Source organism: Bos indicus x Bos taurus, chromosome 28 (assembly GCF_003369695.1).
Source record: "Bos indicus x Bos taurus breed Angus x Brahman F1 hybrid chromosome 28, Bos_hybrid_MaternalHap_v2.0, whole genome shotgun sequence".
Taxonomy (NCBI): domain Eukaryota; kingdom Metazoa; phylum Chordata; class Mammalia; order Artiodactyla; family Bovidae; genus Bos; species Bos indicus x Bos taurus.
The window spans coordinates 17,948,209-17,965,689 of NC_040103.1; the positions used below are offsets into that span (position 1 = coordinate 17,948,209).

A 17,481-nucleotide genomic window follows, 5' to 3' on the forward strand; every position below is an offset into this window, starting at 1 on the left:
GAACTCAGGGAAAGGAAGACATTTGCAGTGGAAATGATTTTCAGTAGATGACAAGTATTATGGGAAATGTGAATAAACCAGATTCTTCCTCCTGAAGTCACATTGGCATGCTCACTACTAACCCTGTACAAAAGGAAGTAAAGCAGAGCATACCCACATCAGTGCCTTGCAATGATGTTCCCCCTCAGTGTGCTGCTGAGAGCACATTAGAAGGTGCCGGAGTTTTTATATGACTGCATTGCTGTGAGATGGAATAGCAGCTTCAGTTTCCATTAGGTTTTAGAAGTATTTCATTCTTTCAGATGTTAAACTAATTTTTGTATTGTGCACACTAGGATGAAAAAAAGATAAGAAATATGCACATTCTGAACAACCAGTGTTCTCCTGGTATTGTGACAAGATGCAGAACAGACAGTCTGTGGACATGGTGCTGGGGAACTTGTAGCTCGTCAGCAGGAGAATAGATGGAACCCAGAGGAGAGGGCTCTTGCTGGGTTTTATAGTTGAAGCTTTAATGTTTTTTAACTTTGATTTGCTTTTTATCATTCACCGAAAACGAAGGGTGGCAAGTGAGGATCTCTATTAAAATAATGACACAGAGTTGCTTGCTATCTCTGGCCTTCATTGGGGTTTTGGTTATTAGAACAATGAAGTAACAGTCACAATAATGGCTTTTCTTCCTGTTTTGTTCTCTTCTCCCAGTTGGGTTTCTGATCCTTTTTTTTCTTAAGATGGTGGGATCCTAGAGTCCAGGACTGAAAGGCACTGTGGGGGTTGTGCCAAGTACCCAGAATAGGCCAGTCGTCCCAGCTGCCTTTTTAGGTCCAAGGTGTCTGACATAGCGGTCTTCAGGTTTCCTTCCTGGTGGACTCTCTAAAGCTCTGCTGTCCAATATGATAGCCACGAGCTAGCTCCATGTGGCTCCAAAGCCCTGAAATGTGACTTCTCCTAATTGAGATGCTGCAAATGTAAAATACAGATTTTTAAAACTTAGTTTGAAAAAATGATGTAAAATATCTCATTAGTAATTCTTTGCATTGCTCATGTTGAAATACTGGTTTTGATGTATTGAGTTAGGTAAACTAATTTTTAAAATGTATCCTAAAAAAAAACTTGAATTTACACTATGACATAAGACAAAGTGTTCTCACTATATATATATATATATATAAATTTGTTATGTTGTATAGCCTAAATTGTTATACATCAATTATATCAATAAAACGGGGAGACAAAATATTCATTGAATTATTACTTTTAATAGTAAAAGACTAATGCTAAAAGAGATAAAAATAGATCAAAATTAATTTCACCTGCTTTATTACCTTTTAATGTTTAATTACATATTTGGCTCACAATGTTGCTGTTGAACAGTGCTGCTCTGAAAGAGCTTTCAAAAATCATATATATGTCTTTTCTCAATTTTGAGTAGGCATTTAACATTTTTTATCATAAATTTGAATGAATTTTTTGTTAACAGGCAAAGACAGTGTTAAACATGATATGGGATGGAATAAGATGGTGATTGACTATGATTAGAATAAATATTATATATCATTTGATAAAATCAAATATTGAAATCTATGTTTATTTAAAGTACAACAGTTCTGATATAAATCATGTAAGTTTTTATCCTTAGGTTTTTATCTAGATTATTTTTTAAAAAATCTGGTAGCCTTGTAGAACATTCCAGCTATATTTTAAAGGGATCAGCATCATTAACCTTTATTGCTCTGGCTTTTCTGAATTCAGAGCATCTTAATGCAGGCCAAAGTACTCTATTTCTACTGCCAAGCTTCTCCTTTAATGGAAATATATGAAAAGGGGGGAAAGATCAAAACCTATAGTTTAGTGTCCTTTAATATATCAATAAAGTAGGCTTCTCCAAAACCAGTATTTTGATTGGTCTCTTCAGTGGTCATAAGATGGCATAGTAGATGGAAAAGGAGGTTGGCTGTGTTGAGCGCAGGCTCACTGTTGGGAAATGAATGGAGTAGGGGGTGAAACGTGTCTTGAACATGTGTCCCATACCTGTGTAGATTCTCCTAGAAAAGCCTTCCTGGACCCTCTGGGTCCAGGGGTTCACCAGTTTGAGGACCTCTGATTTAAGACGAGCCAGTGGTAGGAGATGGAGAAGGCAATGGCACCCCACTCCAGTACTCTTGCCTGGAAAATCCCAGGGACGGAGGAGCCTGGTGGGCTGCAGTCCATGGGGTCACTAACAGTCAGACATGACTGAGTGACTTCACTTTCACTTTTCACTTTCATGCATTGGAGAAAGAAATGGCAACCCATTCCACTGTTCTTGCCTGGAGAATCCCAGGGACAGGGAGCCTGGTGGGCTGCCGTCTATGGGGTCTCACAGAGTCCGACACGACTGAAGCGACTTAGCAGCAGCAGCAGCAGCAGTGGTAGGACAAAGGCATTTTACTCTCCTCATTAAGCCACTCCAGAAGGCCTATGATTTACGAGGAAACAGTGCAATCCAGGTGTTTCTTGTCACCTGAGGATGTGAACTCCTAGAGGTCAGTGCAGCTGTGTGGAGATGGCTCAGCTCTTTGAGGGTGGTCCACACACCCCTCGGGGGTGAAGTTATTTCTTAAAAAGTCAAAGAATGAGATGACCGATTAAACTCAGGCCCCATCATCTAAAGGGCAGTGGGTGCAGCACTGTTGGGAGGATAACTCTCTAGGTTCTTCCAGCCTTTTGGGAAGAGCTTCGGGTCCAGAGCTCAGAGTGAATTAATGACATATGACAGCTCTTACTTGTTGACAAGACATTCAGATGTTAACTGCAATGCTCTCTATAGACAGTTGGCATTTTCCAGTGGCCCTTCAAAGATCTAGGAGGGATAACAAGAAATTAGGGCACTGACTGTGCCCTCCAGGAGCTGATAGTTTAATTACTGGTTGGAGAGACACCTCTTTTCCTTTCAAGAAGCAGTGAAGACTGCATCCAGGAAGAAAATATAACCCTTGCCAGGTAGTCCTCCTTTTTAAAAAAATTGCATAAAATGTATGCATATTTACCACTGTAACCATTTTTAAATGTAAAATTCAGTGACACCAAGTGCATTCCTAGTGTTGGACAACCATTACCACTATCTATTTCCAGCTTTTTCATCATCCTAAACAGAAACTCTGTACCCACTAAGCAGTAACTCCCCATCCTTGCCTCTGACCCTAGCCCCAGCCCCTGGGAACGTCTATTCTACCCTCTGTCAGAATTGGCCTATTCTAGATACTTCATATAAAATAGAATCATACATTATCTTGCCTTTGTCTGGCTTATTTTACTTAGCATAATGTTTTCAAAATTCATTCATTGTTGCGTGTATCAGAACTTCATTCCTTTTTATGGCTAAATAATACTCCATTGCATGCATAACCACACTGTTTTGTTTATCTGTTGTTGAACACTTGAGTTTCTACTTTTCGGCTCTCGTAATTCATGCTGCTGTTAATGTTGATGTACAGGTATCTGTTTGAGTTCTTGTTTTTAGTTCTTTGGAATATATACCTAGGAGTGGAATTACTAGGTCATAAGATCATTCAATATGTAACTTTTTAAGGAACTTCCCAATGGTTTTTCACTGTAGCTATACCATTTTACATTTTCACCGGCAAAGTATCAGAGGTCCAGTTTTTCAACATCCTCACCAGCATTTGGAGTTTATTGTTTTTGTTTTTATTTCTATTTTAAGTAATAATAGTATTACTGGTAGGCGTGAAGTAGTATCTATGGTTTCGTTTTACATTTTGCTAGTGACTAATGATATTGAGTAATTTTTCATGTGCCATTTGTATAACTTCTTTGGAGAAATATCTATTCAGGTCTTTTTAAATGGAGTTATTTCTCTTTTTGTTGTTTTAAGAGCTATTTGTTTTCTGTATGTTAATCCTTCATTTACTATATGATTTGCAAACATTTTCTCCTGTTCTATGGGTTGTCTTTTCACTTTCTTGATAGTGTCCTTTGGTACACAAAAGTTTTACATTTTGAAGAAGTCCAGTTTATTTTTTGTTCTTGTTGCCTACACTTTTGGTATTATGCTTCAGAAACCATTGTGAAATCCAAGGTAATGAAGATTTCCTCCTGTGTTTTGTAGTCGTAACCCTTAAATGTGAGTCTTTGATAAATTTTGAGTTAGTTTTTGTATGTGGTGTCAGGTAAGGGTCAAATGCATTCTTTTCCTATCAGTACTTAGTTTTCACTCACACCATTTGTTGAAAAAACTGTCTTTTCCCATTGAATAGTCTTGGCACCCTGCCCAAAGATTTGAAAGTTTATTTCTGGATTCTTTATTCTATTGGGTCACATTTGAGCCTTACGCCAGTACCACACTGCTTTGATTACTGTAGCTTTGTAGTCAGTTTTGAAATAGGACTGTGTAAGTCCTCCAGTTTTGTTCTTTCTTAAGATTAACTGCTTGAGATCTCTTGAAATTCCATATAAATTTGCCAGATGTTCCTGGGCTTCCCTGGTGGCTCAGATGGTAAAGAATCTGCCTGCAATGCAGGAGACCTGGGGTTCAGAAGATCCCCTGGAGAAGGGAATGGCTACCCACTCTAGTATTCTTGCCTGGAGAATTCCATGGACAGAGGAGCCTGGCAGGCTACAGTGTATGGGGTCGCAAAGAGTCAGATACAACTGAGCGACTAACACACTTTGCCAGATGTCCACTTCTTAAAAAAAAAAAGTTGCACAGTAAAAATGCAGACAAACAAAGGAAATAAGAATCCCAGATAATGTCACAATCTAGGTGTACCCACTGTTAATGATTTTTAGGCATTAGACAAGACAACATGGGATATCTCTTCACACCTTATAGGATGGCTGTCAAAAAGACAAATAATGACAAATAATAGCAAGTGCTAGAAAAGATGTGGACATATCAGAAGCCTCATACACTGCTGAAGAGAATGTAAAATGGTATAGCCACACTGGAAAACAGTCTGGCAGTTCTTTAAAAGGGCAAATGTAGAATTGCCATATAACCCATCAATTTTATCCTAGGTATACATACACAAGAGAAATGAAAACATATACCCACACAAAAACTTTTACACAAATGTTGATAGCAGCATTATCCTTAATAGCCAAAGAGTGGAAATAATCCAAATGTCTCATCACTTGATGGAATGGATAAATAAAATGTGGTATATCCATATGATGGGATATTATTAACAATAAAAGGAAATGAAATGCTGATTGTTGTTTAGTCACTCAGTTGTATCCCACTCTTTTGCAACCCAAGGACTGTAACCCACCAGATTCCTCTGTCCATGGGATTTCCCAGGCAAAAATATTGGAGTAGGTTGCCATTTCCTTCTCCAGGGGATCTTCCCAACCCAGGAATTGAACTCACATCTGCACTGCAGGCAGATTCTTTACCTGGGAAGCCTTGAAATAGTGATATGCTCTACAATATGTATGAACCTTGAAAGCATTATGTTAAGTGATAGGAGCTGTTATAAAGAACTACATATTGTGTGAATCCATTTATATTAAATGTCCAGAATAGGCAAATTTATAGAGGTAGAAAGTAGGTTAGTAGTTGCCTAGAATTGATGAGGGGCAAAGAGATGTGGAATGAGGGGATACAGGGGCTTTTTTGGGAAAATGAAAATGTTATAAATTTAATTATAGTGATAGATGCAAAATTAAATATACTGAGAGCTTGTACATTTTAAATGAATGAATTATTTGTTATGTGAATTCTATCTCAGTAATGCTATTAAGCAAAAGACAAGAGGTTGAGCATATTATTTCATACCTTTCTTATTTTCACTGACTCTAACAGAAGCATCTTTGCAAGATCTTAAATGTTATTTGATTTTATTATGTTTAATGACCACAGAGTTTTAATGAAACTAGCCATAGTGTGTGGAGAAGGTGATGGCATCCCACTCCAGTACTCTTGCCTGGAAAATCCCATGGACGGAGGAGCCTGGTAGGCCGCAGTCCATGGAGTTGCAAAGAGTTGGACACGTCTGACTGACTTCCCTTTCACTTTTCACTTTCATGCATTGGAGAAGGAAATGGCAACCCACTCCAGTGTTCTTGCCTGGAGAATCCCAGGGACGGGGGAGCCTGGTGGGCTTCCGTCTATGGAGTCACACAGAGTCGGACACGACTGAGGTGACTTAGCAGCAGCAGCCATACTGTGATGTTATTTTTCCAGATATATGTTCTGTTATAAAGTATATATAAACACACACATACACATGTGTATGTATGTATATATGTATAGAATGGGGCTTCAAAATGCTGGGCATTAGGTAATCAACATTAATCAATTTACACTTTTTGGTGTTTAGTGCTTCGTGAGTTCAGTTCGGTTCAGTTGCTCAGTCGTGTCTGACTCTTTGCAGCCACATGGACGGCAGCACACCAGGCTTCGTTGTCCATCACCAGCTTCCAGAGCTTATTCAAATGCATGTTCATCGAGTCAGTGTCGCCATCCAACCACCTCATCCTCTGTTGTCCCCTTCTCCTGCCTCTGTCTTTCCCAGCATCAGGGTCTTTTCCAATGAGTCAGTTCTTCACATCAGGTGGCCAAAGTATTAGAATTTCAGCTTCAGCATCAGTCCTTCCAATGAATATTCAGGACTGATTTCCTTTAGGATTAGTGCTGCATACACAGGCTTTTCCCCCCAGATATAAACCATGTGGGAAATGATGAGATTTAGCCTGATCAGTGTTGACTACTTGTGAAATAATCATGTCCATGAAAGTCATGACAAATAGTGATTAGTCATTTTGTTAAGGCACAAATTCACATCTTACATGCTAAGAGCCTAATGTGCGGAAGTTAAATCATTTAGCTATTGGTCTGTCCAGCATCTCACTTTAGTTAGGTTTATTCATAAGTTTGAGGAAGTTAAATCATTTAGCTATTGATCTGTCCAGCATCTCACTTTAGTTAGGTTTATTCATAAGTTTGGGGGGTTCAGGAGGATCTCTCCAATGTCAAAGGCTTACAAGGCAGCTGTAGTAACGGTATTATGGTTCTTGCAATGACAGCAGACATAAACTAAATACTGAAAAATAAAAAGTTGGGTAGCTATTTTTTTTAAGACCAATTGTGCTAATGATGGTCTGGTTTCCCTCTCTTATAGCAACTTGGTCATGGTAACCAGAGAGGCTAACTGAATCTTAAAAGTAGCTTCCTGTAAACCAAGAGAGGGTTGATTTAAACTAAGTTCCAATCCAATACAATAGCCTTACTTGGGTCACTAGTAAATAAATAAATGCATAAATTAATCTCTGAGAAAACTTTTGGCACAATTTTAGAGTAGGAGAAATTTTGTCCAAGCTCTGGGTCCTATGTGGTCTCCTGGGCTCTTTATATTCTCTTGTTCAGACACTGAAACTCACTAAGAATGAATAGTTGACTTGTAGATAAACAGTTAACCCTGTGAACGGGAGGCAGGTCAAGGCAGGTCAGGTCCCTTAGAATTACACCCCAGATGTGGTCACCACTTTTACCTACGGGTCTGTCTAGGCATGTGATCTCACCAGTAGATACACCTGCTGCATAATCCCTGTCTTGTGTGACCTTTAAATGTCTGAGATGAACCATGTGGGTATCACATGCATAATTCTCAAGAAGAAATCTAATGTGGCTTTTAAATGTGGCTTAGAATTCAGTGACTGCTTGGTGGATGCTTGGTGGTGGAGGCTGGCTTTGCCTCCCAGTGGGTTCATTTGTTCCTCGAAATGATGGCGTGCTTGGTTTTAGTTTAGCTTTCTGTTGTTTTCTTTTTTGGGTGATGAAGTAGTCGTAGGGCAAAAGCTGATATTAACATATTAACACATATTTTTATATTTGTGTGGCCGTCCATTTGAAGTGGTTTGCTTTTGGAAACAGCTGGTTAAAACCCTGGGTTTTTACATTTGAAATATTCTTTGTTCTGTTTGCAACCCTGAACTGGCATATTTTCCCACATTTTATAAGTTCTAAAGTGATGTTTTTGTTGCCTGTCCTGGGAAGATCTGTCTTTCCATTTATCAAAACAAATGGCAAGCTGGGGACCATTTAAAATAGTTTTTTTTTTTTTTTTTTTTAGTTAATAAAGCCAATCTTCTTGTTCTGTTATGTTAAAAGGACATTATCTTTTTATTGTCAGTTCTGTTTGGCTAGGTCTGTTTTCTGTCTTAGCGATCTGAGGGCTGCCCCACTTGCTTGCTGTGTAGAGAATTACAAAACCATTAAGGGTGGGGCAGCACCAGCTGACTTACAGTACAAACCATTTCTCAAAATAACCACAACAGTGCAATACTGATGTGCAATTTACGTCACAGTCTGTTTTTATGAAATAGTTTGTGGCATTTTCTTTTCTATTCCGGATGGAATCTTGTTCTCTCTCCCTTTTAATCAGGCATTTAATTTATTTTTATCATTAATATTTTCCACTCCTTGTCTTGGCATGCCTCCAATTTAACAGCTTTGATGAGGGAAAAAAAAAAAAAGCCTGATCTTTCCCCACCCCAACTCTTCAACATCAGTTTAACTGTAACTGCATTTTCCCCTTTGATGTGCAGTAAGTTTGGGTACTAAGTTGACTGCCTTATGAGAGATGTAGGGACACATTACACATTTATACAGGTTGTAATCAGAAATTGATAAAGTTGACATACAGCTTTGAATTTTAAACACTTTCAACCAATTCAGGCTATTTAGTCATAGGCACTGCTGCATTTTCCCTTTACAAATGTCTTTCTGTATAATGTCCTGTAATTAGAACAGGAAATCATTGAGTAACTGTAAGATGAATAAGAGCACTTAGACTGAAAGGAAAATTACCTTCCGAGAAATTATATGCCTTTTTTTTTTTTTTTTTTTGGTGCATGTTACAATGTTGGTAATGATAGTAACAGCTGTAGCTACTCTTATCTGTAGAATTTTCATGCTTAGATTTTCTGGAATAAAAAAAATTTTCATTTTCAGTAATAATCAAAAATGAATGGATGGAAAATAGGAAATGCCTAATTATGACAAATATTCAGTGTCACAACAGAGCAGCAATTAAGTGGAAACTTCAATATAATTGTCAATAGCAGTAAGAATTGGAACAGTGCCAGGTATATAAAGTTGATGCTTTGCCGTTGGTTGTTGCTAGGAGCACAGTGAAAAGTATAAAGCTTTGAGAAAGGAATGCCTAATGTAATAAAGTAACAGAAAGAAACATAAATCTTTGTAAGAGCCTCTCATATTGACATTTATTTTACTTAAATTGTCTGAAAACTAGACATCAAGTTTTATAACATGAGCAAATTCATATTTGCTCGGGGAACAAAAAAAAAGAACACTGTATATTATCCTTGAAGGACTAGGGACATTGTGTCTCAAACATAACCTTCATACATATTTGGAATCTTTTAAGTGAAAATCTTTAAATGTTTGTTTCTATTGGCATCCAAATGCATTTGCCCTAATACGATTAAGAGAACTAAAGGGCAAAATACTTGGCAGATTTTTCACTTGAGGTAATTAGGTGCAGGAAGGAACATGCATACTTTTTCCACCAGGCTCTATAAAATCCTGGTGCGAGGGTTTTTTAAGCTTTTTTTTTTTTTAAGCTTACTGTGATGTTAGAAGTAGATTATAGTGGTTTTCAGTAAGCATACCAGTGTGATGTTTCCGAAACAAGCCTTCTCTCCTCCCCCTAAAATGAAAAAGAAAGTTACATTTCTAAATTGTTGTGTAAGAGATAAAAGGAAATTTCTCCTCCGGAATTTATGTTTTCAGCCTTCTGTGCATTTGGCCACCATTATCTATTTTAAAAAATAGCATTATGGATATTTGAAAGTCAATGCTCCATTAATTCATTGTGTTTGCTATTTCATGCATCTCTCTTTTTACAAAGACGACTTGAGCAACACGCTATTCAGAATGAATGCGGGCTCTTACCCTCTCCCCCCACCCTCTTCCCACCCCCAGCCCAATGCTGAGGATTAAAGCAATGGTATACAGTTACTGTTTGAAAAGCTTGGGTGGAGTCTCACGTTATAATTATAGTTTCTCAGTGGAATTCTGTTTTGGACTTTGAAAATATATAAATAAGTGAAAAATTGACATTGAGGGAGGTTAACAAAACGTGTAATTATGATATAAGTGCAGGATTAGAGTAATTTTTGTTGAGCATTACAAGCAGTGTACTTTTAGGTATTAACTTTTAATAGGCAAAGTTCTTTTCATTGAAGTTGAAATGAGGTTGAGTCATTTGGGGACTCATTCCCTTTGAATATTTCATTTTAAAATAGGCATACTCATAAGCATACTCACTCACTTTTTTTTTTTTGGTGGAGGGGGTACTTGAGGAATGGGATGACATTTTAATAGAATATCATAATTATGGTTTGAAATTTCAGTCTTTGGTACCATTAATTTATTGCTGGTTATTTTCTGTTGACAGAAATCAAATAATGTATATATAACCCAACCAACTGCAGCCAACTAGTGTGTGTTAGAGAAGGATTCCTTAGGGTAATACTTTGATTTCTTTCCCTCTGTGGGTGTGGCTGAAAGATAATCTTTGTTCCAGGAACACTTTGTTTGTCTTTTGCTAAACAAATGTGCAATTTATCCACTCTTTATTCATTCTTAGATTTATCTGCTAGACCTATTATGAATTGGAAAGGGGGAATGCCCTACACAGCCTTAGTGTCAGCCTGATTGTCAATTTCATGCGTAACTTTGTATAGGAGTGTTTGTTTATGTGGGTATGAAATGCATAGGACGTAGGAAGTAACTGAGGAATTTAAAGAAGAATTCTTGAAAGGATTGTTTGGCTTTATTTGTTTCTTAGTGTACTAGGGCAAAATAAAATATGACAGCTGTTGAACAATTTACTTTTTTGTAGCTGTGTCAGGAAGAAGTTAATTTAATGCGAAGGCTTAGGAGGCAGTTATAGGATCATAGAATTTTGGACTTGGAAAGCACTTCCGAACCCATAGTTTTATATTCACCTTTCATAGTAAAGTGACCACACTTTGCCTTGGAAAAAAAAGTTTCTTCAGTTCATGAAACCTCTGCCTAAACCACAAAGAAGAGACTCAGCTTATTTTCACTCAGTGAAACTTTGACCTAGATGAATTGTTGGTTCTTCCAGATCTCACCTTTACACTGGATCTTATCTTGACTCTCACCTAGAATGCTTGTTCACCTCTGCACAGGAGTCCTCAGGGTCTCATGGGCTTCCTCTGCTTTTTGTAAATATTAAAGGCAGCTCCTCTGGGAACATCGCATTGTAAGTTTGGAAATTTGCCCCTGTCCAAACGATGCTGAAATTCTGCTCCAAATAGATGGTTCTGTTCATATACAACAAAATTATAATGAATTTTTTTTTTTTTTAATCAGTAACCACTACCACATAAGGCCAGGTCCCAGCTGTGCTAACCTCTCAGCCAGGGGTAGGGATTCTAGGCTTCCACAACCTAAGAGTTGGCTTGATTTCCTATCACATAGGTAGAAAGTAAAAAGTTGATAAACATGAAGGTGTGTCAATATTGTTAAATTGTTACAATGGGAATTGAGGTATTCCACAATAACACTAACTTAACCGGAGTAGAAGAATTCTAACTTAGAACAGGCTGAATTCCACAGTTGTGGATGAAACAGACGTCTCCTATGTCATTTGATCAAAGACCACCATCCTCACTCCTAATGTTGTAAATTAGTTAAATCCCTTCAACAACAACAATATGTCAAAGGAAAGACAATTTACTTCAGCCACAGCCATATAGGAAAAGAAATCAAGATATTACCCCAAGGATAATGTTATTTTTATTGACATTTTGTCATAATGAAAAGCTCATCAAGCTTGAAGTTAAAAAGTTGAGTTATAATCTCATCTCTATCACTTTCTAGTTCCTTGAGCTCCTAGAGTAGTCACTTGAGAGTCTGAGTCTGGACTTTCCCATCCTAAGGGAATATTAACAAGGTGGCATGGTACTAATAGCGTTGTTGTGAGAAACAGCAACAAAGATATGTTGTGTAAAAGGCCTTTGTAAATTTTAATGTTTTATTGTTAGCACCAGCCATCGCAGTAATATTTTTGCTCTGCTTTCTAAGCAGGAAAGCAGTTCCTCGTATTTTTGTTTAAGAGTGCTTTTTTACATTCACTGTCTTCTGTGATACCTGATGTTAGTAAAGGATAAAAATGTTAGTACAGTGGCAAAGAGAGGGGAATTTGGTCCCATATTGTTTCAGGAACAGTGGGGTTTTGGACAGAAACATAACCTGAAAATAGGAAAATATATATATGTGTGTGTATGTGTGTGTGGAGAGAAAGATCAAAACCCAACTGAGTAAATCATTGTAAGTCTATGCAAAAAAGCTGAATTCAGGTGGTGTTTTCACATTTTAGTGTACATGAACTATCTGGGAACTTGTCAGAGATATAATAAATTCCTGGGCCACTGCCTTAGAGATTCTGAATCAGAGGTTCTTAAGGTTCTCTGCCTTCCTGCATTCTCCTGTGTGATTCTGATATGGGCAGTCCCAGAACATTCTTAGAGATGCTGTCTCCAGAATGAATGGACATCGTTCATAGCATGTATTTCCATGACTTGGGATCAGAGGAAATTTGCTTTTTTTTTCTTCCAATAGAAAGAAAAGGACTCAAGGTTTGTTTAGTGTTTTATAGACTGTGTGAAGAAATAGAGACAAATGTTTCAAGGATGAGGGAATTAAAAAAAAAAAAAAAAGTCATTTCTAAGCACAGAGTATAGCCAGGGACTGATTTCATCCAGAAGAGATAATTAAGAACCTAGAGATGGCATCCTCATGGAGAATGAAGGAAGGAAGTGAAGTGGTCCCAAGAGTCCAGGTGACATCTTCTGCTATAAAGCCGACTCTGAAACATGCATTTTTCCCCCATGTTCAACCTTAGAAGTATGACTTTCTCCATTTCAAGAACGTGTAAAGACACTAGTACAGAGCTGCCCCCCACCACCACACACACACACCACTCCCATCGCAGAAGTGAGACCAACAGGCACTGTTATGGTATTTACTGTGTACCAGAGATGGTGTTAGGGGCTGAGCATGCGGAAATAAATCCTGGGGGTTCCTGGTTATACTCCCTGACTGTCATCTTGGATGATCTTGGACAAATCTTGGTCATCTTGGACAAATAGAGTGCAATAATGTAATTGACACATTAGAGGCTGCTTCTTCAAATAGTACTCAGACACTCTGGAATTCTGACGATGTTTTTGTAAATATTTTCACTAACACTTTTTTTCACTTTATAGAAAACACAAATTTGAGCCAGTGTCTTGGGCTACTGTAGAAATCTCAAGTGGGCATGCCTTGGGACATGTATCAGCATCTTCAAATTATTTTTCATTGGGGACTTGGCTTCAGTGTAAACGTATTTCCATTTAATTAAGTGTGCCAGCTGATGAAGTGGCTACCCACAAACAAGGCAGGAGTCTAAGCAACATAAACTGTTAAAAGATGTCATCTTGAAAGCAGCTAAACATCTCCATTCTGGAAGAAGCCTCCAGCCTGAGGAACTAAGTGAACATAATTAGAAATACATCTGGGTATTGGCCTCCTATCTGAAAGGGTCACATGCACACCTTCCATTGGTACTGGTTATGCTCCATCATTATGTTCTGTCCTTCCTCATTCGTCTCCCACTGGTTGCCAGATGGCCATGATAATGTTGGTATCCTGAACAACTGTTTTGTGCAATTCCCTGCAGCATGGTAAAGGCTCGAAATATTGAGTGTTTTCCCTTTGGATAAGCAAGTGACATATCTGGGAATTGCTTGCACACGCCCTGATGGTGTGGTTACAGAGAGTGATGGCAAACTGTGTCATGGAGCCCCAATTCAGCTTGACATTGTGCAGGTGGCAGGATACCAAAGGGGAGGAGGAGGTTGCCATTTCTCAAGCTTAAGATGAAAGAAGGATTAATCCATGCAGAATCTAGTTTTTGTAAATATGGTGGCATGCAAATAAGCATTAAGATTGTTATAAGAGGGAGCTTCATTAAAGTTGCTAAAATGTTCTCCTGAGTTAAGTTGGTTCTGATGGAGCTCTCACAAGGATGCTTGGGGAGTCCTCTCTGTGTGGTTCTCTGAATTGTGCCAAGTTACCAGATGGATTTGAGGAACATTAGAAGATAGGGGGGTATGGGTCCGGGGGAGGGTGGAGAAGGTGGATGTATCAATCACACTGAGATAGATCACACTACAAAACAACCTCTAAATCATACTCCATTTGAAACAACAAGTGTTTATGTTGTACATCCATTTAGGACCAACCAGGTGCTTTATTCCATGTTATCCTCACTCAAGACCAAAACTGGCTGAGTAGCCACTATCTGAACCATTACAGATGTCCAGAACAAAGGGAGGGAGACAGTATGGTTAGTTGCACTCTGGCTCTTAAAGGTGCCACCCACTTCTGCCATATTTCACTGGCCATAACCAGTCACATGGCCACTTGTCTTCAATGGGTGGTCTTTCCACAGGACCATAAAGGGAGCAAGATATATTCATTGAACAGCACTAACAACCAGCAGAGCAGGTGATGATGTTCTGGAGACCCATGGATATCTCTCTTGGGCCAGATGGCCTTTAGACAGGCTTCAAGCACTGAAAGATTATATAATCCAAAATAAAAGCAACACGAAACTGTGGAAAGAAATACAAAGAAGCTCAATAAAATTCTGAATTTTCCTGTGGATAAAATAATGATATTAATTATAAATAAAATATATTTATGCACATCAGATTCTTTCAAAACAGTTTTCTGGTTCTGCTGCTTGCCAGGGACCTAAACATTCTTCAGTCTGTCTATGGGGTTATGGATCCAACTCTTTCTTTCTTTATTGGTACCTGAGGCTTTTTCATGGAGCTGCATGAGTAATGGGACTGAGACTAAAGATGAACCAATACAAGAATGTTGCTGAAGACTATATTTTTAATACAAAACCAGAGGTGAGCATTGAAATGAGGCCATGGCTGCCACAGTTCTCTGTTGGAGGGAAGAAAGTAACGGAAGTGTTTTCTCGATTGTCTAGGGGAGGACGAGGAAGAAACGAACGTGATCGTTCTCAGCTACCCCCAGTACTGCCGCTACCGCTCCATGCTGAAGCGCATCCAGGACAAGCCGTCTTCCATTCTCACGGACCAGTTTGCGTTAGCCCTGGGGGGCATCGCAGTGGTCAGCAAGAACCCTCAGATCCTGTACTGTCGGGACACCTTCGACCACCCGACTCTCATAGAAAATGAGAGCATATGCGATGAATTTGGTGAGTCTTTTCATGATAATTATTTTTTTATCCTACATGAAACTTGTGCGTGTGTGGCTGGTTGTTTTCAGTTCTTGTTAGGAGCAGTGGTGGGGAACGGGGCTGACTTTCACAAGCCTGGTGTGCCGCCCCCACCCCCGTCTTCCCCCAGTGATTGCCGCAATAAGACGTCACTGCCTCCTTGGCAGCCTCTGTTTCCCAGGGCACAGGATTATTATTTAGAATTTGTTGTTCAAGACAGAGTCTGAAATTGCTTGGTCGACCTTGAAATTGGACTTTATAGGATAGGAAGCTTTTATGCTAGTTGTTTCTTAAAAGGCTTTGGCTCTTCAGATACTGATTGTATTAAATTTAACTGATCACTCCCTTTTCCATGGTATGCACGCGTGCTAAGTCATTTCAGTCTCATGTCCAACTGTTTGTGACCCTATGGACCAGAGTCCTCCAGGTTCCTCTGTCCATGGGATTCTCCAGGCAAGAATAATGGAGTGGGTTGCCATGCCTTCCTCCAGGAGATCTTTGTGACCCAGGGATCAAACCTGCATCTCTTATGTCTCCTGCATTGGCAGATGGGTTCTTTGTTACTAGTGCCACCATAAAGAACTATAAAAATACACTAGTGTAAAAAGAATACACCATTTTAACCATGTCATTACTGTAAGGTAGATAGATATGTAATAGGTCCCTATGCCCCTGAATTTTGAATTCCTATGAGCTGTATATGTAAAAATCACATCAGTTTCAAAGACTTGGTATGAATAAAAGATTGTAAACTAAATTTAAAAAAATTAAAAGTTAACTTGGGTTAAATTTAGCTGCTGCTACTGCTGCTAAGTCGCTTCAGTTGTGTCCGACTGTGCGACACCATAGATGGCAGCCACCAGGCTCCCCCGTCCCTGGGATTCTCCAGGCAAGAACACTGGAGTGGGTTGCCATTTCCTTCTCCACGTGAAAGTGAAAAGTGAAAGTGAAGTCACTGAGTTGTGTCCTACTCTTAGCGACCCCATGGACTGCAGCCTACCAGGCTCCTCTGTCCATGGGATTTTCCAGGCAAGAGTACTAGGGTGGGTTGCCATTGCCTTCTCCAATTTAGCTGATGGAATTAAACTATTTAGGTCTTAGGTGCTGCTGCTGCTGCTAAGTCACTTTAGTCGTGTCTGACTCTGTGCAACCCCATAGACAGCAGCCTACCAGGCTCCCCCGTCCCTGAGATTCTCCAGGCAAGAGTACTAGAGTGGGTGGCCATTTCCTTCTCCAATTAAGCTGATAGAATTAAACTATTTAGGTCTTAGTTAAGAGGCTGAAAACATCAAGAAAACAATTGCCTTGGTTTTAATTCATTTCACTATTCCATAATACTGTATTTAGTTCCCTTCTTTAAGATCATATGCTGTCCTATCTGTTTAAATTTCTTGGATGTGTTCAAAGTATCTGGAGAGTAAGAAATTACCAAATTTGTAGGTTTTGCTTTACTCTTCATCTATTTTCTTACATGTATAAGTAGTATCGGAGAAGGAAATGGCAAACCACTCCAGTATTCTTGCCTGAAGAATCCCATGGACAGAGGAGCCTGGTGGGCTATAATCCATGGGGTTGCAAAGAGTCGGACGCAACAAAGAGTGACTAAACAATGACGATTATATCTTTATACACTATACCCATCAAAGATGGATATGTGTACATGTATCTGTGTCTGCATCTCTGTTTAGCTGACTGGTCATGAGTTCTCTGTAGACAGAAGGAAAGGAGGAGAAGATAGCACATCCTCAGTTGAGGAGACCTTGCATGATGCCGTGAAAGATTTGAGACAAGATAAAATCACATCTCTCAAATCTTCACTTTCTCAAATCTTCCTTGAAGATATTGGATCGTATCAGAGGTTCTCGATAGGCTGGGCAGGGATATCAGAATATTCTGGGGGTGCATCATCATAGTACACATGTCACCTGGAAGTTCCTATACTTACCGAGGCAAGAACACCCCCCACCTCACCCTGTCCCTTCCCTGGGAATCACCACCATAGAGCAAGCAGGGTGATAACTGAGCCACACTGACTCCTTCATTGGGACCTGGGTGCAGAAGGGGTGGAGACCTGTGGCCTAGAGAGCACGAGAGCCCTTTGAGCAGGAGCATTCCTTGATTCTGTTGGGTAATGTTTTTCCAGGGATGCCTTGTTTTGCGAATTATGCAGATTCAGATTATTCTT

General features: G+C 39.2%; 1 protein-coding gene across 1 annotated transcript in view; it reads left to right on the forward strand.

Annotated features, from left to right (window-relative positions):
- Nucleotides 1-17,481, forward strand: part of ARID5B (AT-rich interaction domain 5B) — a 193,102-nt gene that overhangs the window by 77,861 nt on the left and 97,760 nt on the right. The window contains exon 4 of the mRNA XM_027530920.1: nucleotides 15,045-15,275. Coding sequence (XP_027386721.1) covers nucleotides 15,045-15,275 — 231 coding nt within the window. The remainder of the gene's footprint in view (nucleotides 1-15,044; nucleotides 15,276-17,481) is intronic.